At 43.4% G+C, this 27,239-nt stretch overlaps 1 protein-coding gene across 1 annotated transcript in view; it reads left to right on the forward strand.

The window, feature by feature from the left end:
• Positions 1-12,708: 12,708 nt before the first annotated feature.
• LOC128842915 (transmembrane 9 superfamily member 2-like) overlaps positions 12,709-27,239 on the forward strand; it is a 41,211-nt gene continuing 26,680 nt past the window's right edge. Inside the window, exons 1-7 of the mRNA XM_054039229.1 lie at positions 12,709-12,935; positions 15,207-15,274; positions 16,576-16,669; positions 17,725-17,852; positions 18,102-18,231; positions 24,457-24,584; positions 26,162-26,273. Coding sequence (XP_053895204.1) covers positions 12,810-12,935; positions 15,207-15,274; positions 16,576-16,669; positions 17,725-17,852; positions 18,102-18,231; positions 24,457-24,584; positions 26,162-26,273 — 786 coding nt within the window. The 5' untranslated portion in view covers positions 12,709-12,809. The remainder of the gene's footprint in view (positions 12,936-15,206; positions 15,275-16,575; positions 16,670-17,724; positions 17,853-18,101; positions 18,232-24,456; positions 24,585-26,161; positions 26,274-27,239) is intronic.

Consider the following 27,239-nt stretch of genomic DNA (forward strand, 5'->3'; position numbering starts at 1 on the left):
GATTTTTGTTTTTAAATGGGTATTAGATATGCTAAAATAGATATTCAGAATCCAAGTCACTATGAATGAGTGCAGATGCGTGTAACCATGTCATGGCACGTTAAATTTGGGCCCTACATTACATGGCCATTTAATACATTTATCAGAATTTTCTTCAAATGCCTATAAACTTTGTCCATTTAAACACGTATAATATATCAGTACTGCTAATATCAAGCAAACAATGTATATTATGAAATATCAAAGAATCAATTATGCTACCAGACTGTTTTAGACCTTAAACTCCGATTGTGAAAGTTTCTGTTACTGCTTATATGATCTCTAGGAAACAAAATACAGCTGACCAGGACTGACTGTGCTGCAGCCTCTTTTCTTTCTTAATTACAAAAGAAAAAAAAGGCAGGCTAGAAAACCTGCGGGAGCAGGGGGAGAAATTGCATGTCCAGCTTGAGAGCTAGAACTAAGAGCTGGGCTCTGCCCATGGCTCCACAGGTGCAGGGAGAGGGAAATGAGGATACAGAATACAAACAGTGAGGCCTGATTCACCATTCCCTGTACCTTGTGCAGCTGCACACACCAGTGTAACGTGGCTGTAAAATGCCACCACTTCAGAATGGCAGTGTTTCAGGCTCACTTTGCCCTGGTGCAAAAGACTATGCAAGGTGCAGGGCAGTCAGGGCCGGCGCAACCCGTTAGGTGACCTAGGCGGTCGCCTAGGGCGCTAACATTTGGGGGGCGGCGACCGTGGCAGCTGGATCTTTGGCCGCTCCGGTTGTCGGCGGTATTTCGGGGGCGGGACCTTCCGCCACCTCTGTCGGGGGCAGTATTTCGGGGGCAGGACCTTCTGCCGCCTAGGGCAGCAAAAAAGCTGACGGCGCTCCTGAGGGCAGTGGTGAACTGAGCCTGTGGATTGTGAGCCCCAGTAAGTGCAATGCAGGGTAAAGATGGTTTCCTAGCATAGCACAGTAAGAGATGCAAGCATTATGCTGTGGGTGATGCAAATCCATTAGAAAGGGAATAGTTGAAAGGAAAAGAGGGCCTTGCTTCCCAGTGCAGCAACCTGCATGGAATTTGGAGGGAGGTGCACAGATTGCAGGAGGAAAAATGTTTGGGGGAGGCACTCTAGAAAGCCAGTCTGGAGGCACATGATTTGAATGCTAGCCTAGCTGCAGTTGGAGCACCTCAGTAAATAGTTCTTTTTATAAAGAGCCAGGTTAGATTTACGAGCACACAGTCCTCTTATGTTATCACCCAGCATGCGGTACCTGAGACACCCAGGGCTCCACTAGGGGCATATGAAGCCATGCCTAACCATCTAAATGCCTGCAAAACAGCACACAAGTTGCTCCTGAGACAAACTAAAGTAACAATTGTCCTGCTCATATCTGGCTGGCTTCACATGTCATTGTGCTCTGAGCTGGGAGGATTTGTGTTGCAATGACCCCGTAGCTAGGTATGTGCTGGTTGCACAGACACTTGGGTGTGTTGCCAAGATGTGGCCCTGTGTGTGTGATGTGTGCATTCCTTCTACCTTATCAGTAAATGTAGAAACAGTAGCAGTTTTAATCAACTAAGATCTCATTAATTAATGAAAGACATTCTCCCTTATATCTGATCTTGCAGCTAATGGTTGGGGAATGAGGGGGGGAGAGTAAAGAATAAACACATTTAATAATCAGCAAAAACGCATGTGAATACTGTGCAACACTTAAAGGGGGGAGGTGGTAAATAGCCAAACCATGTTTCTGGCCATTAATTATAATTCACTAGTCTAAATACCATGTCCAAGGAAAGACAGGTGATAGGCAAAGAGCTATATATCTTGAACCTCTTGTGTAATGATAGTTGTTCTTGTGTCTTGCAGATCTGTGAAACTGTAGTGACCTTGTTTTGTGTACTGTACCTTTAAATTTCTAAAGAACTCTTGCCTGTGAGCAGAGATGGCTGTCATTTTGTTCTTGAAATTGCTGCAGTGTGTACAGAAGATAACATCACACTGTGCTTTCTCTTGTTCCTCCCCCGTTGCTTCAATCTACAGTTGATTTAAATAACAAAAAGTTCTTAAGAGCCTATAGTATCCTTCATGCCTTGCTAGAACTTAATTACAAATTAAACTTGCCATCCCATGTATTTCTGTAAAGAAATGACAATTTATTAGAGGCTGATGATGAAAACAACATTTGAAATCTGACAAAAACTTTCCTTGAAGTGGAATGTCATGGCCACTCTTGCATCATTAGTCCTTTACAGAGGTATCTGCAGGAAGGCCTTGTTAATACTGTGCTATCCAAATGCTATGTGGGAAAATTACCAGTAGCAGCGTTTAAAAAGAACAGGCAACTCCCTTAGGCTAGGTCTATACTACCAGCCTGAATCGGCGGGTAGAAATCGACCTCTCGGGGATCGATTTATCGCGTCCCGTTGGGACGCGACAATCGATCCCCGAATCGGCGCTCTAACTCCACCAGCGGAGGTGGTAGTAAGCGCCGCCGACAAAAAGCCGCAGAAGTTGATTTTGCCGCCGTCCTCACAATGGGGTAAGTCGGCTGCAATACGTCGAATTCAGCTATGCTATTCACGTAGCTGAATTTGCGTATCTTAAATTGACTCCCCCCTGTAGTGTAGATGTACCCTTACTCAGCTCTCTGGAGGAGTAGGGCTGAGCTGTAAGTCACCACCTTTATCCCCCTCCTTCAGAAGAGGCTGACACTAGGTCTGGAGGCCTCTCCCAAATCCTGAAAGGGTATTTGAGAGGTAGGGGAAACATGTTAATACTACAGCGATGGGGGCAGAAGCACATGTTTTATCTCCTATAGAAGATACCCTGAAGGAGGCAGCATCTTTTGCCAGGTAGCCCATCACTCTGTAAATGTGGGCCAAAACCTCCCCTCCTTCCACTGAGCCAGGTGGAAGGTACAGATGGCTGGATTCCTCTAAAGCAGAGGATCTCAAACAGGGGGTTGTGAGGGTGGGGTTGTGAGCTGTCAGCCTCCATCTCAAACCCTGCATTGCCTCCAGCATTTATAATTGTGTTACATATATTTTAAAGTGTTTTTAAGTTATAAGGGGGGGGGTCGCACTCAGAGGCTTGGTATGTGAAAGGGGTCACCAGTACAAAAGTTTGAGAACCATTGCTCTAAAGGCACCAAAGGTAACAGGATTGGTGTGAAAGTGGAGCTTATTCTGGAGGAATGGGGAGAAGTCCCTTTAGGAGATCTGTTTTATGGGGTTTGGACCACTCTACTGATGACCTGGGTTTTAGAGGACATTCTAAAGGATATAATCTCCTCTGTAGTTTCCAAAGGGTTCAGAATTCTAAATCTACATTGTACTCAGCGCTCACTAGAAAAAGGGGGCCATGTTGTCAGAACTAAGAGGAACAAAAACATATTTGATTTGAAACTATTTTATCAGAGCGAGAATATAGGACAGTTTTGTAAAACATTGGCACTTGTTAAGGAGATGAAATGCTGAGCGTTAAGTCAGAGGTATAAATACTCTAGTCAGAATCTTCCACTATGCACAGAGGTATACACTGTGTGAAGCTAAGAAAGCTTTAAAAAAGTTGTTGGAGGGTTTCTATTACACCACTAAGCCTAGCTGACTTGGTATTGGAAAAATAGAGGCTTGTACCTATAGGAGACTCTTCAGCAAAGCTCTCCCTACCTTCAATGCCATAGCGCATGGGTATTCTAGAAATGTGCAGAGGGGGTTGCAGGAGAACAGCATTATGATGAGGTGAGCAGTGAAGGGGAATGGGGCTGGAGTGTGTTGGAGGGAGAGCATAGCTACATGTAGCACCCCCCTATCCACCCGGTGTCCTCCTTTAGGGCCCTATGAAATCCGTTTTATTATTGTGGATTTTCAGATTTATTATTTTCTGATTTGTTTCCGTTTTTAAAAATAATAATTTCATCTTTGTTTTTTTAAATCAAAATTGTTGATACACTGACAACAATTAAGTAGCCTTACTATAAATGTATAGAAATGTACAGAATTGGATTTCAATGGGAAAAACTGATTTTACAAAGAAATAAAAAATCCTCCAATTTAAATAAAACATTCTGCAGAAATACTGTATATGGTAAAAGTAGCACATCTTAAATCACTTTTTAAAGTAGCACTCGGTAATATGACCAAACTGACATTGCTGAACAGTAACACAAGAAATCCACAGAAGTAAGAGCCTCTTACAGTGTCCCTTTAACTGAATTAATATTTGAATAATTAAAACATAAAAAAATTTACTAAACATAAAATAATTCATCCTTCCAGCAGTCATTGCTGCCATTTTAAATTAAACTCAGTACTTTCAAGCTTCCTATATTCTGAAGGAATGCTTAAATTAATTTCAAATTTGATTAAATACATTTCAAACTATCAGATCAAGAGTTTATTTCTGAGCAGCATTATACACTGACAAACTTAAATGCCATTTTTGCCATCTCTGGCAGACATCTCCATTGTGATACATTATGTTAGATTTTTAGTGTTTTCCTCAGAAAGTGATTCCCTCGTGTCTGTAAGTAGATTTTAATATTTACTAAAGCTTCTCTCAGTGTCTACAAGAGAGGACAAGGAAGAAGATGTAAGGTCGGGCAACCTCTATTACTTTAGGTACTTGTCCCTTCATAACTTTCCAGTAAGTAGAAAGATCCAGTAGATCTGGGATGGGCTCATTCTGAGTGCTGTGCAGAAACACCAGCTGTTGTTCACACAGGTCTAGTGAGGGGTGAGCAGTTCTGATCAGATTGTTGTTGCATAACTGGAGTCTGCTTGGGATGAAACAAATGGATCAGTCGATACATGTCTTTTGCTGAATGGACATCCCAATGTTTGGAGAATTTGATAAAAGTAAGTTGATATTCTTCATGCAGATTGTCCAGGGTATTTCTCTTCTCTCTTAGAGAAAAGTCATCCAAAAGTCTGTCCAAGAGTTTCTTCACCAAACCCACAGGTTTTGGTTGTTCCAGAAACCCCAGGTCTTCCATAATATTGAAATCTGAGACGGCTGTAGGGTGGTGGGTACCCTCAAAGATGGTCAGAGCTGTTATCAGTTTGGGGGAAGCTTCAGATATGAAAGTTGTATTAAGTTTCAGTAAGTCTGATTTTTCCTGATTGCTAAGTAATGTCAAAGGGTTTGTCACAGCCTGTGGTGAATACTTCTCTTTTTCAGAAAAGTCCTGGTAGAGATCAGGGTGCTCTGCATGATATTTTACTGCCTGAAACCAGCTATTCCATCTTGTATGTACTGCTTCAGGGGGGACCTTTGTGGTGTGCACATCTTCTAAGAAAAGCAACCCATCTTCGCTTTCTGGCTGGCTTTTTGAACAAGGCAGATTTCATCCAAGTAACAAAAGATGCCACATCGCTAAAGAAGTGAAAATGCTGCCATGTTTCACCTATCAGATTGATTATGTGACATAGACATGTCACGTGCACGGCTGGGTATGACACATTTCAGTGCTTCTCTGTATGCTTTGCTGCAGTATGCTGCATTGTCAGTTCCGACTGCCCAAACATCATTGAGGCTGAGCTAGTTCCTATCATTGACTCCAGAACAGTCTGTAAGAATGTGGAACGGTTGCCGTTCTTCATGAATATGACATCAGTCAAATAGCACTGATCTTCAACTCCTGACTATAATATATAGTCTATTGCCATCATTTTTCTACTTGTTTGTTATGGGAGGATTTCATTAAACAAACTTAAAATTCAGTAATGGAAGAAAAATCCAGCTTCAAAATCACTATAGTATCATTTCATGTTAAAAGTTTTTTTTTTATATTGTACAGGCATAATATTACAGGTGCATTGCAATACACAATGAAATGTCCTAATGCATATGAAATATGAAATGTTTGATAAAATTATTAACAAGCATTTTATAGAATAGCTCTAAAATCCCAATGTGGTGCTTTTTGTGTGTGTTAAGGCTATTTTAAGGGGTTACAGCATCTTAAATGTTTTTCTTAAAGTATCTGTACTTTAAATAGTATAAATGGTTATTCTTTTCTAAGTACAACAAATGTTTTTCTAAAGGCCAATGCACACGTTATAAAAAAGCATCTATTTATGGATCTCATTATAGTAAAAGAAAAACAATTACCTTTAACAATAGCACAGTGTACTCTTGGATATCTGTTGTCTTGTCGATCACCATTGAAATCTTTCTCCCATGGATTTTGCCAGCACTGCCACCATGTGCTCCTGATAAACATGCAGCAGGTGAATCTGCTATAGAGTTGCTTCATTTTCAGGCAATGCTCCCCCCTCCCCTCCACCTGCAGTGTTTTAAGAGGAAAGGTCGAAGCTTCTTCATTTTTTCCAATGGGATATCAGCCTCAGCACAGACTGCAACAAAATCTTCTACAAACTCACATCTGGCATCTGCAGATTTCATACTGTCTGCAATTGTTCTCTGTAGAGAGTGAGAACCTCGATGATTCTTGTCATATGTGGCATGATTCTTCAGATGGGTTTTTGACATTAGATGATGGTTGCAGGTATCTTTTCGGATCCAGTCTATTTTTATGATGACAGCACTTGCAGAACATCATACCGCCTGATTCATAGAAGTCATTAGGGAACTGACTAGCTCTTAACTTTGGTGTCAGCATGTTGTTTCTTAGTTTTTTGGATGAGCATTTTCCAGTTGTAAAATGCCTTTTAGACATGCTTAAATTGTGTACTGAACATGGAGGGGTGTGGGAACCGCACTAGTAGTAGCAGGCTGAGTCTCTAAACAATGGTCAGTTAATTTACAGTGGCGAAGAAGGGCGAAAATGCATATATATGCATTCTTGTTCTGTGTGTGTACATGTGTCTTTGACACTTCCCACACAGTACAAAATTCACGCACGTAGGTTTCAAGTATGCTATTTCAAGCTTCATTTTCTGCTGTTGAATGACTTTATTTTTTTTGTATAGCATGGATTTTTTTTTTTTACAGTGCTGGATTCCACGTTGTTTTGATTCTGTGATTCTATCCAAGTTCTCGTTAACGCAGTTTCATAGGTTCCTTACAATCTCCTTACAGGTTTTGATGGACAGCCCTGGGTTTTTCTGGATCCTGCCACCCACTTGGCAGGGTGTAACTTCTTTTTCTTCCCATAAAAATGTATTTTGTGCTGTTTCCACCCCTCTTGCTCCCTCCTGGCAGGGTCACCAGCGCAGCTTGGGAGGAAAATTCTAATCACAGGGTAACCCCCACTTTCTTGCCAGATAGTTGGAGACTTCCAAAAAATAATACAGACATATACAATATATTTAGCACAGTAATTATATTAACCAGGAAATAAATATTACATAAGGTAAAACACTATTCTTAGGGTCACTGGTGCCCATGCTGATAATACCATGAATTTCCCCAGTGACCTGATACAGCAAATGCAATTAGTGTCCCGTTGGTATGTGTACTTTGTAGGGGCCCTTGATGACCGGTGACCACGCTATCTTCTGTGCAGAAGTTAGCAATGTGGCTGACTGCGTTCAGTACAACCCAAAAGACTCTCAAGTGGGATAAGGTGGTAAGTGCCTATGCAGATTTAATAGGCCGCAGGTAATAAAATCCCCAAACTCTTTCCTGCTGGCTTGAGGACACAGTTGAGGGAATAAGGGGTCTCCCAAACAATCTCCCTAACTAGCTAACTGACACTCACAACTCGGCAATGGATCCTCAGGTTCAGAGATGGCTCTGAACTCCTCAATCACTGCAGAGGGGCTGATGATCTCTGCTGGCAGGCATCCTATTCATGCAGGAATCAGGTTGCTTCTGGTGCCAGGATTTCCCCTCACCACACAGGGGTACAGGACTCAAGGTGCAGATTACACAACTATACTAAAATCCAAACTAGTCTCCCACCCCAGCACTCAGACACACTCACAGCAGGTGGCAGCCCTGAACTAGCAGCCAGAGGAGCAGTGATGCCATGTAGTGACTGATTTCACCTGGGGAGCTCAGCCTGGCTGGGGGTAGTTTTCCCAACAAAGCTCTACATTGTGGGAGTGGGAAGCTCAGGACCTCTGCCTTGCAGCGGGATGGTGCAGTAGGGGCATCTGCCCAGTGGGGAGGGAGGTCTTGGGGCTTCAGCCCAGCGGGGCGCACCTGCCAGGGCTTGGGGCTTCAGCAGGAGCGGGGCTGAAGCCCCAAACCCCGTCAGGCACCTCCCACAACCACAACCCCGGCCCTTGGTAAGTATGCCCCGGCTCTCGAATTTCTGAAGATTGTCATATGTAGCTCGGGGGGCCAATAAATTTGGCCACCCCTTGATTAGACTGTGGATGTTCCCCAGACTCACAACATGTGTCAGTAACAAACATGTAGCAAAACCTCATAACTTCATATACTATGATGATACACACATTTCAACAGGACAATAATGGTCAACTGATTATGACTAAGATTAAGATGTTGTCACGTTTAATAGGGATTCTGCACTGTAAAACAATTCAGGCACTTTAACCTTTTAGCTTATTGGAAAGCCAGGAGTTAAGGAATGATGGTGTTGGTGCTGGAAAGGGGTAAATAAGGTGCCCTATTAATCCAGTTTCACTCTTACCAAGGGTTTAGTGATGGAAGAGTCAGGGGCAGGATGGGATTAAGGCAATCTGGGGACCTATGAACAGCACAATATGGGGCACTCTGTGGCTTAGTCCTCATGCTGTGATCACACCTCTTTAGTGTGGCGATGGCAGAAGGCCCTCCTCCCTGCCCAGAGAAGCAGAGGAAGGAGCATGGTGCCTATTTTTCCCAAGGAGTAGCAGCAGGAGTCTCTCAGTTTGGGAGAGAAGGGAGGTGTTGGTGGGACACCCCATTCAGATGGGGGCCGTTTGCCCCTTTTGGAGCTAGTGTTACAGGCTATCTGAAGACCCAGGCAGTTGTCACTGCGACAGTCATGCTCAGGTCAGGTTTCAAGCTTTTCTTTGTGAGAACTGGAAACTTACTTTTGTTGATGAAAACTGAGATTCTGACATTATCATATGACTCCAGGAACTGGGGCCCAGAGCACAGACCAGTAGAGCCCATTCTTTACTCATACCCAGCAAGGGGCTCTGACACCCAAGATGTGCTGTTGTACATACTCTTGGAATGGGAAAAGTTGTCATGGCTCCATCACTGAGGCCCTGATCCTGCAACTTGAGCTGCATGGGGAAACCCTCGCATATAGCACTTCAACAGGGCTCTGCATGGGTGTAGGGTAGGGGTCCATCTAGATGGAACAGATTTCAGGATCAGGGGGCTTAAAAGTCTTAGGAAAGGGAGGCTTGCATATATCACAGCTATGATTTTTCTTGCCCCATTTTTGCCACATGACCAGTCCCAATTCAGAATGTGCCATTCCAAAGTTATCTGGATGTTTTCACCCACACTGAGACAGTGCACACACACCTGCGCGCACGCACACACACACACACACACACACAAGCATCAGCAACGTTTATACACATATGCCAGTGTTTGCGTGCGCATACAGACAGACACACAAGCATCTGCAAAATTTATCCAAGTTGGCCCAAAGTTATGTTAAACATTTGCTTGTTTCCCTGGAACTGATGAACTCAAGCACTGGACTACTAATCAATGTTTTTGATTTCTTTTTGAAAGATTTTCTCAGCTTTAACTGTGAGAGAGACAGCTCTTTTGTCCAACGTGGATTATTTTCAATAATTAAGAAGGATAACAATAAACTTACTAGCAGAGTTCTTTCCTGATAGCATAAATATTATTTGTTTTAAGGTTTTCCGCATTGTAAAAGTATTTTAATGGTTCTCATTAGAAATATAACACCGATCATTTTTTGAGAAGTAGGAGAAACAGGCTTTTAGCCTACTGGAAAATTCTAAAATATTTTAAGTATAAATTATTTACCTTAAAGTTCACTCTGTGAATTTTTCTTCCCACGGTAGCTAACTACTTATCAGGTTATCACAGCAATGTGCAGGACAATGTACCCATCCCTTTCAGCATTTTGACGGATGAGCCTTCCTAACTGGAATATGTTGTCTGTAACTTCGCAATTGCAATACTGTTTCTGTGTTTGGGACTTTGAATGATTTTTTTTTTTTTTTTTTAGCTAATGGTCTGTTTTTATGGAAACTTTTCAGAGATTGGGAGCTGATTTTGAAAATCATCCTCCATAAAGTCTCTTGATCATATTTTATGGCATCTGCAATTTATAGGGGTAATCTTGTATCTGATACTTACGACATGTAGGAATAATTTCCTATGATGGTTAATCTCAGTTCTATATCTTTTCAAAATATTAAAATATCTTTATACCAGAGCTTGTAAAAAGGTAACTCTTACAGCTGATCTTCAGCTTGAATTGCTCCTGCAGGGGAAGTCATAATGATGAATTTGTGACATAATTTCTATGGCAACGTTCTATGATTTCATAAATGCAGGATGATGATTATAGTGCAGGTTCAAGGTGAAGCTGAATTATGATGGGAAAAAGTCCCTATTCAAATGCAAATGTTTCAGTAATAGTAGATGGGATTTCAGAAATTACTGGCAATTTATTATTTTTGTGATTAAGCTTCTCATTAAATTTTCTCCAGTGTGAAAGTAACTCTTTACACGAGGAGAAGCAAAGAAATGGCAGAAAAGAGAGCTTAAAACAAAATAAAACAAAACAACCCTCTCGAGTCATGAGAATAAAATTGGTTTAGTAATAATAATACATTAATTGACTAATATAATTAATAACAATGCTCTGTACTTCTACAGCTCCTCCATCCACGAATCTTAAATTGCATCACAGACCTTAATTCATGAAGCTGCACAACAGCCTCTGAGGTAAATCATATTGTTAGCCTCATTTTACAGATGGGGAAGGGGTGGAAATAAGGTATAGAGGTTAAGTGATTTGCTCAAAGTCACACAATGAGTTAGTGCTATACAGTCAGGGGACACAGCGTGGTGGTGAGGGGATCATGCTGTATGGTTGCAGGGACACGAGGGCAGAGCCGAGGAGATGGTGCTGTGAGGACAGTTATGAGGGGGTGGTGCTGTAAGGCTGTGCGGACGTGAGGGCAGAGCTGAGGGGATGGTGCTATGAGGACATGGGGATGCAAGAGCAGAACTGAAAGGACAGTGCTATAGGGCCATGGGGCCGCGAGGGCAGAGCTGAGGGGATGGTCCTGTAAAAGACCGTGTGAGGATGCGAGGGAAGAACTGAGGGGACGGTGCCGTAGGGCCATGGGGATGCGAGGGCAGAGGTGAGGAGATGGTGCTGTGAGGACAGTTATGAGGGGATGTTGCTATAAGGCCATGGGGACGTGAGGGCAGAGCTGAGGGGATGGTCCTGTAAGACCGTGTGGGGACGCGAGGGAAGAACTGAGGGGACGGTGCCGTAGAGCCATGGGGATGAGAGGCCAGAGCTGAGGGGATGGTGCTGTAAGGCCATGGGGACGTGAGGGCAGAGCTGAGGGGATGATGCTGTAAGGCCCTGGGGACCTGAGGGCAGAGCTGAGGGGATGGTCCTGTAAGACCGTGTGGGGACGCGAGGGAAGAACTGAGGGGACGGTGCCGTAGGGCCATGGGGATGAGAGGCCAGAGCTGAGGAGATGGTGCTGTGAGGACAGTTATGAGGGGATGGTGCTGTAAGGCCATGGGGACGTGAGGGCAGAGCTGAGGGGATGGTCCTGTAAGACCGTGTGGGGACGCGAGGGAAGAACTGAGGGGACGGTGCCGTAGAGCCATGGGGACGTGAGGGCAGAGCTGAGGGGATGGTGCTGTAAGACCGTGTGAGGATGCGAGGGAAGAACTGAGGGGACGGTGCCGTAGGGCCATGGGGATGTGAGGGCAGAGCTGAGGGGATGGTGCTGTGAGGACAGTTATGAGGGGATGATGCTGTAAGGCCATGGGGACGTGAGGGCAGAGCTGAGGGGATGGTCCTGTAAGACCGTGTGGGGACGCGAGGGAAGAACTGAGGGGACGGTGCCGTAGAGCCATGGGGACGTGAGGGCAGAGCTGAGGGGATGGTGCTGTAAGACCGTGTGAGGATGCAAGGGAAGAACTGAGGGGACGGTGCCGTAGGGCCATGGGGATGTGAGGGCAGAGCTGAGGGGATGGTGCTGTGAGGACAGTTATGAGGGGATGATGCTGTAAGGCCATGGGGACGTGAGGGCAGAGCTGAGGGGATGGTCCTGTAAGACCGTGTGGGGACGCGAGGGAAGAACTGAGGGGACGGTGCCGTAGAGCCATGGGGACGTGAGGGCAGAGCTGAGGGGATGGTGCTGTAAGACCGTGTGGGGACGCGAGGGAAGAACTGAGGGGATGGTGCCGTAGGGCCATGGGGATGAGAGGCCAGAGCTGAGGAGATGGTGCTGTAGGACTGTGGGGATGCGAGGGCAAAGGTGAGAGAGGATGGTGCCCTGGGGTTGCCAGGACTGTGCCGAGGCCATTCTTTGGGCTGGGTGGTGGAAGGTCAGCGTATGGGGGACACAGACAGAGCCTACGGCCACTGCCTTTGGAATCCAGCCCCTAGATTGGAGGAAGGTGTCAGGCATCCACCTGAGGAGGCGCTTGGCGTCATAACGTGGGGGCGGGGCCATTGTTCCTTCTTCCACCTCAGGCACAAGGTCGCGCGCAAGGGTTGCGCTGCCCGCACTCAAGATGGCGCCCGGGGCTTCATCATGTGGTGCCGTGGCGGGAGGCCGAGGCGCGCAGGCGCCGGGTAGCGCGATTGTGACGCCGCCCCGCCCCGCCCCGCCAGGCGCTGAGCTCGGCCCCTGCACTGGAGCTGGGTGCAGCTTCGTCGGGTCCCGGCTCGGGCTTTCCTCCCTTCCCAGCAGGCGGGACGATGAGGCTGCTGGCTGCCGGGATCCTGCTGCTGGGCTGCTCGGCTCCCCTCTGCGCCGCCTTCTACCTGCCCGGCCTGGCCCCCGTCAGCTTCTGCGAGCCCGACAAGGCGAGCGAGGGCTGCCAGGTGAGAGCGGCCCGCGGGGAGCCCTGCGTGGGCCGGGGCCTGGGCTCAGCGCGCCTGGGGGCGGGCACCGCTTGTCGGGGGACGCTGGGGAGCCCTGGGTGGGGGCCCCTGGTTTGATGCACCCTGCGAAGGGCTGGGAGGAAGGGGGCTTGTAGGGCGGCCCTCGGCTGCGTGCGGAGTAGGGCCCATAGAGGTATGGGGGGGGGTGTTGTAGGGGGCGCCTAGTTGGGTACGGAGCAGGGTCCTGTGTGGATGGGATGGGAGGATTTGTAGGTGGCCTCCTGGTGACTAAAGAGTAGGGCCCTGTGCCTGGGGTATGTGTGGGTGGGTGGGAGGGTTGTAGGGGATGCCCAGCTGGGTATGGAGCAGGGCCCATATGGGTATGTGTATGGGGAAGTGATGACCCTTTCTCAGTGGTCAAACTTAGGGATCCTTGGGGCAGTCCCTTCATGGGGCAGCAAGTGGCTCTGGTGGGAGGAGAGAGCCCCACCCGTTTCGCATCCAGTTCTCTCTTTCCTGTGGTGGGGTTTAGGACAGGGATACATCCCATGGCTTTTAGCATCTCTGGTGCAGATAAGACGTTGAACCTGCCTGTCAACCCTGGCCAGGTGCTAGGTGAGATCAAGCTGCTTCCCAGAGGAACAGTGGATCTGTCATACAATACAGCTTTTCTTTGAATAGCGTATTGCACATAGAAAACCATGAGGGCTAAATTAGTTGTTATCATGGAAAAATATCTTGAAGTTAGTGTGGATAGTTCTCTGAAAACATCTAATCATTGTGCAGCAGCAGTCAAAAAACAGATAAGAATGTTATGAACCATTAGGGAAGGGTTAGCTAATAAGATAAATCCATGATATGCCCACACTTTGAACACTGCATGCAGTTCTGGTCACCCCATCTCAAAAAAGATGTATTAAAATTGGAAAAGGTATAGAGAAAGGCAAGAAAAGAGATTGAGCATGTAACAGCTTCCATAGGAGGAGAAATTAGAAAGACTGGGACTGTTCATCTTAGATGACTAAGGGGGAATAGGATAGAAGTCTATAAAATCATGAATGATGTAGAGAAAGTGAATAAGGAAGTGTTATTTACCCCTTCATGGAACAGAAGAACCAGGGGTCACCCACTGAAATGTATAGGCAGCAGGTTTAAAACAAAAGAAAGGAAGTACTTGTTTACACAACACACAGTCAATCCGGGGAACTCATTGCCAAGGTATGGTGTGAAGGCCAAAAGTATAACTGGGTTCAAAATGAATTAGATAAATTCATAGCTATTACCCAAGATGATCAGGGATGCACACCATGCTCTAAGCCTCAAACTGCTAGAAGCTGGGACTGGGCCGCAGGGGATGGATCACTTGATAATTGCCCTGTACTGTTCATTCCCTTTTAAGCCTCTAACATTGGCCACTGTGGAAGACAGGATAGTGGCTAGATGGACCATTGGTCTGATTCAGTATCACTGTTCTTATGTTCTTAGTGTATCTGGTGCAAACTGTAACTCTGAAAGCATTTCCAAGTTAAAAGTTACAAAGCAAAGTTTCTGGGAACATTTTAAAACTAGGTGTTATCCACACATTTGTGTGCATGATAAACTTTTTTTTAAAATGTTTCTAACCATTTGTTAGGTGCCCAGAAATCCTTTTGCTTCAAACTTGTCACCTATGGAAACTTGGCAGAGGGGCAAGACTGCTTGTGCATTATGACGTTGTATCTTATTGCCATTGAGCCCTTCAAACAGCACGCTGGTTTCTGCTGTCATTAGAGACCATTGGTGCTGAAAAATTATCCGTTTCTTTTGTGATGTGGTGCCATAAAAATGTGAGAACTTCCTGCTCAGTTCTGCAAAGTGGGCAGTCTACCTGTGTAGGTGTGTGTCTACTAGAAAACCTGATACCTGTCTTTCAGTCAGTGGTGCAGCTGTGCTGTGCTAGCAGCCTGGTAAGTGCTAATGTAGTTAGCGCTAGAGCGCTTTTAACCAGTGTTTTAAAAACCTGAATTTTGTCTGCACTGATGTTTACACAAGTGCTAGTGCTAGCTACTATTGTGGTACTACTGGAAAACAGGTGCAAAGATTTTTAGTCTAGTCAAGGTCTTTAATGTGAGTCTTCCTAGCACTGCACACACAATGTAAAGGATAAAAAATGAGCCTTTCTAAACTTGGAATGGGTTTAACTAGTTTAAGATACTTCTCACATGGGTGAAAGCCCTGTTGTCTTTCTTGTATTACAGTGTATGTTACTTATATACTTTTTCATTCTTTTAGTCAAAAATTGAGCTATTTGTGAATAGACTGGACTCAGTAGAATCAGTTCTACCTTATGAATATGATGCGTAAGTACATTACAGTACAATTCTAGTGTGTTTGAAAGCATGTTTTCTAGCCTCACCTTTATTTTTATATAAACTAAAGTAATATGATTTATAACTTGATACATATACATACAGTTTGAAAGAACTGTCAGACACTTGCTAGCTGGAGGAGTAAGCCTGCTACTCAGATAGGTATGGAAGATGACAATTGGTGGAGTTATAGGGGTTCACTAGCTATGTCCTGCTAAGTAATTCAACCCCTACACTATTTGGAAAGAGGGGAAGTCTTACGGTTTTCTATTGGGGTTTTGTCCCTGGGTCCTGCTATAAACTGGGGGCGAATTTCAAATTTATCAGCTATCTGCTGTAAGACTAGAGCTTTCTGTCTCTCTTCTCCCAGTGCCTCCTGGTTACTATGAAGAGGAAGGAGGTCTTCATTATCTGTTATGCCCCCAACCTCTGTTTTTTAGTTTTTTGGGGGGATTTTTTTGGTTCTTTCCTGTGAAGAATGTTACTGCCTGCCTTTGCTGTTGCTTGTAGCTTTGCCAAGTAGAAGTGTGAAATTTGTGTGATTCTTAAATTTTACTGCTGAACACACTGGGGAATAACAAGTGATACTCCTGTAAACTGTACTCTGCTCTTCCTTGGAAAAGCAATGAATAGCTGCAGATATACTGGAGGCTTGCTCAGTAAAACAACATTACAAGTGTTGCATTAAATGCTGCAGAAATTGATAGCTTATGCCCACACACTGAGATCATGAATAGTTATATTTCCCTACCTTCAGGTATTTCAAGTAAAGGGGGACTTCTGGACAGGTGAATGGATCTCTTTTGCATACTGGTATAAAAGCCATCAGATTTGTCCCTCAGAAAATACACTTGCCATGTTAATTATTTTCTATCTTTAAGGAATCTTTTTATTTATCTATTTTTTTTAAATCGTTCTTCATTTGGCATTATGTCATGCCAATAGCGCTTTGTATGATTTTCTTACTACTTTTAGTCTGGAACTTATCTTACTTCAGTTGCTGTCTGAAAACGGCACTTTTACTATCTTACAGTATTTATTTTAAACAATATTGCTGGAACTATGGAGTGCGTTGGTGACTGATTAAAAAAGTTACTTTTTGCAGTGAATTGTACCTAATCTGTCTCCATTTGGGGTCAGACTTTCAATGGTATGTTAAGCATTGTTGGTTTAAAAAAAAAAACCCCATGAAAACTCCTGTATCAAAGCTATAGCTTAACAAATTAATTTATTTTGTAACTGTAAATTTCAGCCTAAAATGTATTCACATTAAAGACTCTAATTTTTTTCAGTTTTGACTTCTGTCAAGATGAGATAGAAAAAAGGCCTTCGGAAAATCTTGGACAAATCCTGTTTGGAGAAAGAATAGCATCATCACCATATAAGGTTATTCTAGCCATCCAAAGTGATTGTGGTTACACTTGATAGTTGCAGTCTTAACACACTTAAAAAAATCTCTCCTTCAATAATATTCAGATGATAGAAAGCAAGGAGATAACAACTATGGATTTTGTACTGTCACTATAAAGCAGTATCTTGGTCATTGTTAACTTAGTGCATGGGAATTGAGAATTCCATCCTAACCTGCTAATGCTTTTTCCAAGAGTATTTAATGGTATATTTTACAGAGATTATTCAAGTACGCATATGTGCAAAATTTTGGGTAACATAGAATGGAAGTTAGTTTGGTCCTCAGTATAGTTACCTTTGCACACACAATTTGGTAGAGCTATTGGTGTGATGTGGCAATATAAAAATAGCCCACAAGAATACTTGTGAGCAATAACTTGCACTCACTCTTAGGGCTTGTATAACCTAGGATTTTTAATTGTGTTGTAACATGTGTTAACTAACAGCTATAAATTCTAACCACACTGTAAAACCAGATTAGAAATATAAATGTGTGAAAACACTTCCTTAATGGAAAAGTGTGCTTCAGCAGGAAATGTCCACCATGCTGCTGCAATTTGCCAGCATTGCCTCATAGTTTGTCATGCTCTATAGCAGCTGAAATTAAAACATACTATACAAAAGGGGCATTGTTGGTAACGAGTAATTTCATGATGCACCGTGCTAAGTAAAGCTAATGTGATTGTTCTCTTTACTGGTGCAATACTTTATCAATTTGCAAGCGGATTATTTTTAAAAACCTTATGGTTAACATTTAAAATAGTTGTTTACTTGGATTATTCTAATTGCAGAGATTTATGTGCTTTTTGGAATGTACAGATGAAATATTTTGCATAAGTTGTACATAAGCATTGGTTCTCAAACTGAGTTGAAACTGCTGATGTGAAACCATTGGTTTCAAGAATTCTTTTTAGTGGGATAGGCTAGGATCTAGATGAAAAATAAACTTTGATTGAAAAATAATGGCTTTTTAAAAAGGTACTTTGGGAACAAAATTTTAAAATTGCTCTTTTTGTATGTTTTGGTAACAGTTTACATTTAACAAACCGGAAACATGCAAGGTAGCTTGTACAAAATCATATGACCCAGAAAAAAGTGATGACAAAAATAAACTGGCTTTTTTGAAGAAAGGAATGCAATTGAATTATCAACATCACTGGTGAGTTCAGACATCCTGTTTTGAACTATGAACAGCTAAATGAAAATTAACATAATGTAATGAGTTGTTCTGAGAGGTGACACTTTTATCTTTCTTCTATCCAGTAATTGTCCTGTAATATATTATTCTTTGAGACCAAACTAAAACCCTGTTGTTTTTATTTGCATATGAAATGTAACTTAAAAATAACGGAATAATTAGATAACATTTCTTACTAAGGAGTTGCCTGTTTAAAATTTCTTTACCTAGGATTATTGATAATATGCCTGTAACGTGGTGTTATCAAGTGGAAGATGAACACAAATACTGTAATCCGGGATTTCCAATAGGATGTTTTATTACTACAGATGGCAGAGTTAAAGATGCTTGCATTATTGATGTAAGTGGTGAGAGCTTATTTCTTTAATATGGCCAGATATGGGGCTAGCTACAAAGCTGTGGTGTTGGGGTCATGTCCTTGTTAGTCTTTGTCATGGTTTTTTGTTTTTAATAAATAACTGTGTGCTTACAGAGTGTAAAACAGGCTTGATATACAAAACACAAATATAGTTAAATAAGATCTACAGTATGTGCATCGACAAAGGTAAGCACACCAATATGTAATCAAACGTTCCTCATTTTTATACATTATGTGGTTGTGCTGCAGTTGGTAGTAAACACTATAGTTAAGTATCGGGGGTAGCCGGGTTAGTCTGTATCTACAAAAACAACAAGGAGTCCGGTGGCACCTTAAAGACTAACAGATTTATTTGGACATAAGCTTTCGTGGGTTTTTAGAAGTGAGGTTTTTTACCCACGAAAGCTTATGCCCAAATAAATCTGTTAGTCTTTAAGGTGCCACCGGACTCCTTGTTAATATAGTTAAGGGTGCAAAATTGCTTCATACATAACTTCCTGGTGTAGCCTGGGTTTAAACTTTCTGAAATACATTTTGGGATGAAACTTCATGTTTAGGCTCCGGCCAAGGGGAATTTTTAATAGCTTGGGCAAAGTCCTGTGCAGATTTTCAAGTTCTGTAAGGGTGGAAAAACATTCTCTCTGCCACCTCCCTAACTCAGAAACAGTAGTGTGTTGAAACCTGAGCCTAGATCCTGCTCCATGCAGGCAAATCCCTGCATCCATGCAGAACCCCACTGACTTTAATGGGGCTTGTGCTGCATGCAGCTTATTGCAAGATATCACTAGGAATGAAACCTTCCAGCAAACGCCAAGAAATGGGTACTGATGTGTTCGACAAATGTGTAATCCTCAAAAATGGCAGTTAAATATGTAGTTTATTCACAGTTGTGGAAATACTTGTCAAACACTGCTTTGATGGAGAAAATAATTGTTAGCAGCAAGTGTGTTTAGTACTCCTGGTGGAATTAATGCCAAAAAAAATTCTGTGCACAATATTTTAAAATTCTGCAAAAATCTGGGAATTTATTTAAACTACCATACAATGGATGGAGAATGGGAGTGGGAAGCGTTGGAGGAAATCCCCAAACCCCCTTTGTCTAATAATAATAATGTAGCTAGGTTTAAGCCTTTATTTCTAGTTATTAGTTAACAAATATATGCAGCCATATACTCAGTGTTACATCATAGGCAACTGAAGAGTAAGTGAGGGCTGGGGTATCAAACCCAGAGTTTATATTGGCTACTGACTAGCTCCAGAAAGGTCAGTAGTAAACAGTTCATGGAGTACATTTTGACAGAAAAAATTTTCAGTCCAAAAATTTAGACCAGTTCTAATCACTAAAGTACCATAAGCATTTATAAGGCCGCATTGTGAAAAATAATGTCTCCTTTACACCACTCTGGCAGGGTAAAGGAGCTTTAAAACTTTTACACCTGTTTTATGCTTCTGAGGAGATTCATTAACACCAATGGAAACAACTAAGCAGGCAGGCTGCTACATTATTACTCCTGGGGGAATTTTGTGCCCCTCCTCCCCCCAATTTTGCAACAAAAAATTAAAAATTCTGTGTACAATATTTTAAAATTCTGCATATTTTATTTGTCAAAATAACACAATATAATCACACCAGTTTCAATTATTTTTGGTAATTTATTTCAAAATATCTGTCAACAAGTATTTCTGTAACAATTCATAGAAAAGATTCAGAAAATGTGTTTTGACAAATAGATGCCTTAGTAGGCATATTAATACAGAACCCTGAGCAATAATTCATTTAAACTACAATACAAAACTGTATTTCCTGCACCCCTCAGAAGCAGTGCAAAGGATTGGTGGAGTCAGGGGTAGCGGAGGAGCTGAGGAAGAGGGAAGTAATTGCTTGGAAGGAGCCTGGGTTTGAACTTGGAGGGTTATTGGGTATGGGTGGGGAACAGTGGGGTGTTTTTTGTGGGGTGGGAAGGGACTGTAGGGAGCTTTCTCCATGCAGACTGTGGCTGACCCCCCTAGCCTCTTCCATTCAGTCAGGCACATCTGCCCTGTCCTCATGTGTCCCTGCAGCACCCCCACCCCCAATCCCCATGTGTCTCTGTTCCTCCTACTCAGCCACTCCCCTGTTCCTATGTAGTCCTGCATCCCCTCCCTGTGTCCCCATGTGTCTGTGCCCCCACTCAGCCATCCTCCTTCCCGTTGTAGTGCTGCACCCTCTTCCCCTCTGCTCATGTGGCCCTGCACCTCCTTCCCACCTGTGGTCCTGCGCCTCCAATCCCATTCAGCCCCTGCCTCAGTATGTCCTCCCCCACTAGCCCTTAATGAGCCCCTGTCTGATCCCCCAGCAGCCCAATGCTGTCTGTCCCCCTCATAGTTCTCTCCTGACCAGGCCCGCTGCGAAGAAGGCTCTGCATGCTCTTTCTCGTCCCTAGCTGTCTGGGAGCTGCTGCTCTGTTCTAGCGCCACAGCACCCTTTGGTCGCCAAAAGGCAGAACTGCAGCAACATTCTAGCAGACGCTTTTTTCTGCACAAAAAACTAAAAATACGTGTGGCTCATTAATTATGCGCAGTCGTGCAGAATTCCCCCAGGAGTACATTATGCTCTGCCTGAGGGGACAAAGCCTGCCTCACACCTACCTCCAAACATCCTAAAGCCCTGCCCCTCCATGCTGGGCATGTCACAATACCGAGCTAGAGGGACAGTGTCTGTCTGTCTGTGTCTCTCTCTTTCTCTCTCCTTGCATGCATACACGCCCAGCCCTGTCCCCCCGGCAGTGATTGACGTGTCCCCCGGATGCATGCACAGTACCCCTCACTCCACACTGATTTATGTCTGTGCCGGCTGCTGGGGAGAGGCGAGAGACCGCTCTTGCAGCTTCCCTTTGCTTCCCCTCAGAAGTAACTTTTCTCCAGGGAAGCAAAGCAATCTGCGGGTGACATGAATTCTGCGCCCGCGCAGTGGCATAGAATTCCTCCAGGGTAGTGTAGGGGAATATTGTAAACTTAATATCATAGTAATGCTGTTATGATACCAAGGTTCATACACGAATACATTAATAGGACAATATTTTATGGATTAAATTTGTACAGTAATAGATCTAACAATTGGCTGGTAAATGCATATTGACTGAATCAAAGACAGCAAGCTGAAAACTCCAAAGCTTAAACTTCTCTGGGTTTTGATACACAGGTACCAAATGATTTTCCCAGAGAGAACAGTATGTAGTACAAGCCTATTTATAAAGTGTACATGTTTGGATAAAGCACTAGCTGTGCTGTACAGTGCTTCTGCAGCAGTGGATATCCTAGCCTGGTAATGTGTCTGTGTATAGATGAATGGATTAAATATATTTATATGCCATTGTGCCAGAGAAGTAACTGCCATTGTGACCAGAAGCAACTGGGCAAGGAAAAACGCAGTAGTTATGCATATAAGTTTAAATTGCAAAGGTGGTAAAATGCTATGCATCTTTCAGTATCTTTTAAAAACACACTAAAATACATATTCCATCCTACCTAAATTCAGAAGCAATTATTGCTGCTTTAAAAAAAAAAAAATTATTTTAAAGAGGGATAATACAACATGCCGACAGGGCTACTGCATATCCCCCATGCTTGCTGCAGCTATTTAATTTTTCAGTGCCTCCAAAACCCTTAACTTAGAATATTTAAACTGCACAAAATGCCAAAGAAAACAAACCAGTGACTAAATACATATGTTACTGGAGAGAATTGTAGCAAAAAGCTAGCACTATGCCAATAATGCATGGATCTTGATCTTGGGGAAGGAAAAGACTCCAGAGTTACTGGATCTTAGAGGATCAGATATTTCAACACTAGGACTCCCCAGTGTTACCTTTGCTGGAATCCTGAAGAATACTGATCTAAGTGCTTTCAGAACAAGGACAGATTAATCTATGCAGCAAAGCATGAGGGAAAGAGGGCATTTTTACTTGAAAATTCAGGTAATGTTTCTGGGTGCAAGGCACATTACTCAGAATAATTGAAATACTGGGGAAGGGGGTTAGAATGAGATGGAAGTGTTTTCTGAAGGCGTTTTGAAACAGGCTAACTGTTAGTTTCACTAACACTTTCTGGGACAAGCTATTAGCAAACAAATCTCTTTTGGGAAAAAATGTGGGATGGAAGTAGAAAGGAAAGTTCAATCAGACTTAGTTATGTTAGGCTTTGTCTACATAAGTTTCAGAGTAGTAAACTTCCTTGTTGTCATTTATCACCATTGCAGCTCCAGGAGCAATAGAATAGAGGACTCAGTATGTTTTTTTTTTTTTAAAAAGTAGCTGCATTGTTATTACCAGTGTCTAACTATGGCTACAAAATTAGGTGTTTTGATATGCACTGCAGCTTCCATCCTTGCTATTGCCAGTGGAAATGCACCCGTAGTGATTGGTCAGAAAGTTTGCTAGTGTAAATTTAACATCACCTCTGGATTGGTCATCTGCGGGAATTGAAAAATAGATCTAAAATATTTTGGTAATTTAAACTACAATACAATGGATGGAGAATGGGAGTGGGGAGCATTGGAGGAAATCACCAACCCCCTTTTGTCTAATAGTAATGTAGCTAGTATTGACCCTTTACTTCTAGTTATTAGTCAACAAATATATGCAGCCATATACTCAGTGTTACATCATAGGCAACTGAAGAGCAAGTGAGGGCTGGGGAGTCAAACTCACAATTTATACTGGCTACTGATCATTTCTAGAAAGGTCAGTAGTAAACAGTTCATGGAGCACATTTTGATAGGAAATTTTTTCAGTCCAAAAATTTAGACCAGTTCTAATCACTAAAGCATTTAGTCACTAAGCATTTATAAGGCCATACTGTTCTTTACAATAAGGCTCCCTTACATCACTCTAGCAGAGTAAAGGAGCCTTAACATTTTTACAACTGTTTTATACTCCTGGGGGAATTCACTAAGAACAACTAACTAAGCAGGCAGGCTACTACATTTTGCTCTGTCTGAGGGAACAGAGCCTGCCCCACGCTTACTTCTTCAGAAACAGCCCAAAGCCCTGCCCCTCCACGCTGTGTGTGCCACAATAGCGAATGAGAGGGACAGAGTGTCTCTGTCTCTCTCTCTCTCTCTCTCTCTCACATGCATGACTACCCCCTCTCCCCCCCGCCCGGCGGTGATTTATGTCTCTATTGGCTGCTCTGGGTGCCCAAACCAACCTGCCTGCATTACTGGGCAGAGGGCGCATGACCGCTTTTGCGGCTTCCCTTTGCTTTCCTGTCAGAAGTCATTTTTCTGCGGGGAAGCAAAATCTGCAGGGGCCATGAATTCTGCACAAGCGCAGTGATGCAGAATTCTCCCAGGAGTAATAGACTATTCAGCTGAAGAACCACATGTGTTAGGTTAGAGATAGTACTCACATGTCTATTCTCTAGCCCAGTGGTCCCCAAACTTTTGAGGGTCACAGCCCCCGCCCTGTCTGCATCCCAGCGTGGCTGGGAGCAGGGCTGTGGCTTGTGGGGAGAAGGTGACGCGGGCAGGGGTAAGGGGGCTGGGGATAGGTCTGGGGCCAGGAGCGGGGCTAGGGACTGAGCCGTGGCCGGGGGCTGAGCCTGGGGGTGAGAGTGGAGTTGCAACCTGGCTATAGTGAGGGCCGACAGCCAGGCCTGGGGCCATGTGCGGAGCTGCACCAAGGCTGGAGTGGGGCTGGGAGCCAGGACTGGAGCAGAGCTGGGGGCCTGGGAAGGGGCTGGGTGGTGTTCTCTCCCCACCCCCTGTGGGGGCTGGCCTGGGCCCCACTGCGCACCCCTCTTTCCTCCCCAAGCTTCCTCTGTGCCCTCTGGGGGACACACCCCACAGTTTGGGGACCTCTGCTCTAGCCACTAGAGGCGGGACAAAGAGCTGCAGTTACTGTGTGTTACATGGAGATAATAAAGAGTGAGCAGACTTTTAAATTTGGACTGGAGTGTCTTATGATGACCTTGCAAGGCTGATGTAGACTGCTTAAGCCTTGTGGAATGCAAAGTTTATTCTTTACCTTTATTTTCTTTGCTTTTTGTAGATTTGTTACCTTTCTAATGTCTATTTTAAGAATATATAGAAAATATTCCTCATTCCTCCACCCCTTCTGTGTCTCCCCCACTCGCCCCCAGCATTCTTTTATTTTGGAGTACTTGGATCTTTGACCACAGTATTACCTCTCTACTGGAAATGTTTTTCAAACATGTAATATTTTGCAGTCTCAGTTTCACAAGTGGGACACTTTCTATCTCTTCAACCATGTTGACATTACGATCATGTACCATAGCGGGAAAGATGAAAGCTGGCCTGGAGCAAGACTGGTAATGGCAAGACTGGATCCAAAAAGGTAATTACTAGTACATGCCATTTTAATATGCTTCAGTGTCTTCAACCATGCGTAGGGAAACTAGAAATTACAGTTGAAATAAACCAATTTCAGTCTTTCTGAAGAAATGTCTGTGATCTGTTGACTATTGTAAATCTTTGAATACATTGATGCATCTTCCTTACTTTACTTCTTAAAGTAAAAATGAATGGTGTGGAGAAAATGTATGGGGAAGTGTTATTTACTTCTTCACAGAACACAAGAACCAGGGGTCATCCAATTAAATTAATAGTCAACAGGTTTAAAACAAAAGGAAGTACTTCTTCATACGACACACAGTCACCCTGTGGAACTCATTGCCATGGGATGTTGTGAAGGCTAAAACTATAATTGGGTCCAAAAAAGAATTTAAATACGTTCATGGAGGATAGGTCCATCAATGGCTATTATCCAAGATGGTCAGGGATGCAACCCTATGCCTTGGGTTTCCCTAGGCCTCTGACTGCCAGATGCTGGGACTGGATGATAGGGGATGGATCAGTTGATGATTTCCCTATTCTGTTCATTTCCTTTGAAGCCTCTGACATTGGCCACTATTGGAAGACAGGATAGTGGGCTAGATGGACCATTGGTCTGATCCTTTATGGCCATTCTTATGTTTAGTGGTAATAAAACTGACTCATTAGAACATTCAAAGGCCACTGTTCAATGAAGGCAATTTCTCTGGTGTACTTCAGCTTTCTCTTCATGTCAGTTTTGGCTACAGGGCTGTGGCAAGAATGTTCAATAATGGGGAGATATGTTTTCCTATTATCCTCATAATCAGAAATGGCTGAACCATGTTTGCTCTAACTTTCTAAAGCCGGGATGGGCAAACTATGGCCTGCGGACCACATCCGGCCCGTTAGACCTTTTGATCCGTCCCTCAGCTCCCCTCCTCATGTCCTCCGAACCCCTTGATCCCAACCCAGAGCCCCCTCTTGTACCCCCAACTCCTTATCCCTGGCCCCAACCCAGCGCCAGCACCCCCAGCTGGAGCCCTCACACCCCTCCCTTGTACCCCAATCCCCAGCACCCCAACCTTCTGCCCCAGCCTAGAGCCCCCTCCCGCCCTCTGAACCCCTCGGTCCTAGCCTGGAGCCCCCTCCCGCCCTCGGTCCCGGTCCCAGCCCCACCCCAGAGCCCGCACCCCCGCCCGGAGCCCCCTTCCGCGCCCTGAACTTCTCATTTCTGGCCCCACCCCAAAGTCCTCACCCCCAGCTGGAGCCCTCCTGCATCTGTACCACCAATTTCGTGAGCATTCATGGCCCGCCATACAATTTCCATACCCCGATGTGGCCTTCAGGCCACATAGTTTGCCCACCCTTGTTCTAAATCCTCAAACCAAACCCTTCACATGTTCAGAGGTGAAGTCCATTTTGATAGAAGGAACAGGAAGGCCTGTTCTCAATAAAGAAATTGTAAAATGGTGGGAAAAGATACAAAAAGTTAGATGGCCAAATGTTTCACATATTAGTCTTAATTACTTTTAAATAATTGTGAAATTCTCTACCCAATCCAGCAGCTATGAATCTTATTTAAAATTTCTGTCTTGCTAGCTACAAACATACAGATAAAAACAATTTAAATTGTGGAGGTCCCCCTATGGAGATTCCTGCTAAATTCACGAACAAACTGGATTTGATCTACACTTATTCTGTGAAATTTGAAGTAAGTATATTAATGTTTTGGAACAAATCTCCTAAATTGTTTGGATCCAGGTTCTTTCTGGCAGTTATGCATTTATTCAGTATAAATGTTTCCACTGTTTTAATACAGTTTTATGAATATTAAAGTGTCTGAGGAACAACTTGGGAACGTAAGCAGTTCTGTAGCTAAAAATATTAAACGTCCAGTCCCAAAGTTCAGAATGCAGTAGGAGAGCACTGTGAAAATGACTTCCAGAAGCAAATTTTTCTGTTTACAAGTAAAAAGATGGCTTTAACTACCAACTCTCAGTTTGAAAACTATGCAGGGCTTTTCTTTGATCATGCGTCATCAGTATTGAAAATATTCCAGGTTAAATTATGCCTTCAGTTACAACAGAGCAATCCACCTGTTCTCAAATTTTAATCTGCAACTGTAACTGTCTTTCTGATGGTTAAGAAGGAAATGGAATCCAGGTCACTCATATGTAGCTTCATTGGATCTTCAGTGTTAATAGGAGTAAAATTAAAATTTAGATTTGGCATTAAAGTTGGCAAATCTAGCTCTAAACACAGGGAACAGAGCTATTGGTTCATGTAACTCTTCTACATAGTCACTGTTCATAGTGGATCGCTAACTTAAGCAACCCTCATATTGGAGAGAATATATTTATATATAAACTTTCTTGGAGACATTTTTGATTTTATAGTTTACCTGCTTTAATTAATCAGTTTATAGCAAGCATATTTTTTTAGTTCTTGTCAACTGAGTTGCAGTCCATCTGATTTGAAAGTGCCTTCGTTATAATTTTACCCAGACACTTGCAAGCACTAAATTAACTACTTGATAAGTGACTTTGAAAACAGAGTCCTTATTTCACCTAATACATCACAGGCAGTAAGTAGTAAATCGTACTTGTGAATGTGCTTTTACCCTAACCTGAAAAGTAACCTCTTATGGGTGTGAGGATAGTTCAGTTTCCCTGTTGCT

This window comes from Malaclemys terrapin, chromosome 9 (assembly GCF_027887155.1).
Source record: "Malaclemys terrapin pileata isolate rMalTer1 chromosome 9, rMalTer1.hap1, whole genome shotgun sequence".
Lineage (NCBI taxonomy): Eukaryota > Metazoa > Chordata > Testudines > Emydidae > Malaclemys > Malaclemys terrapin.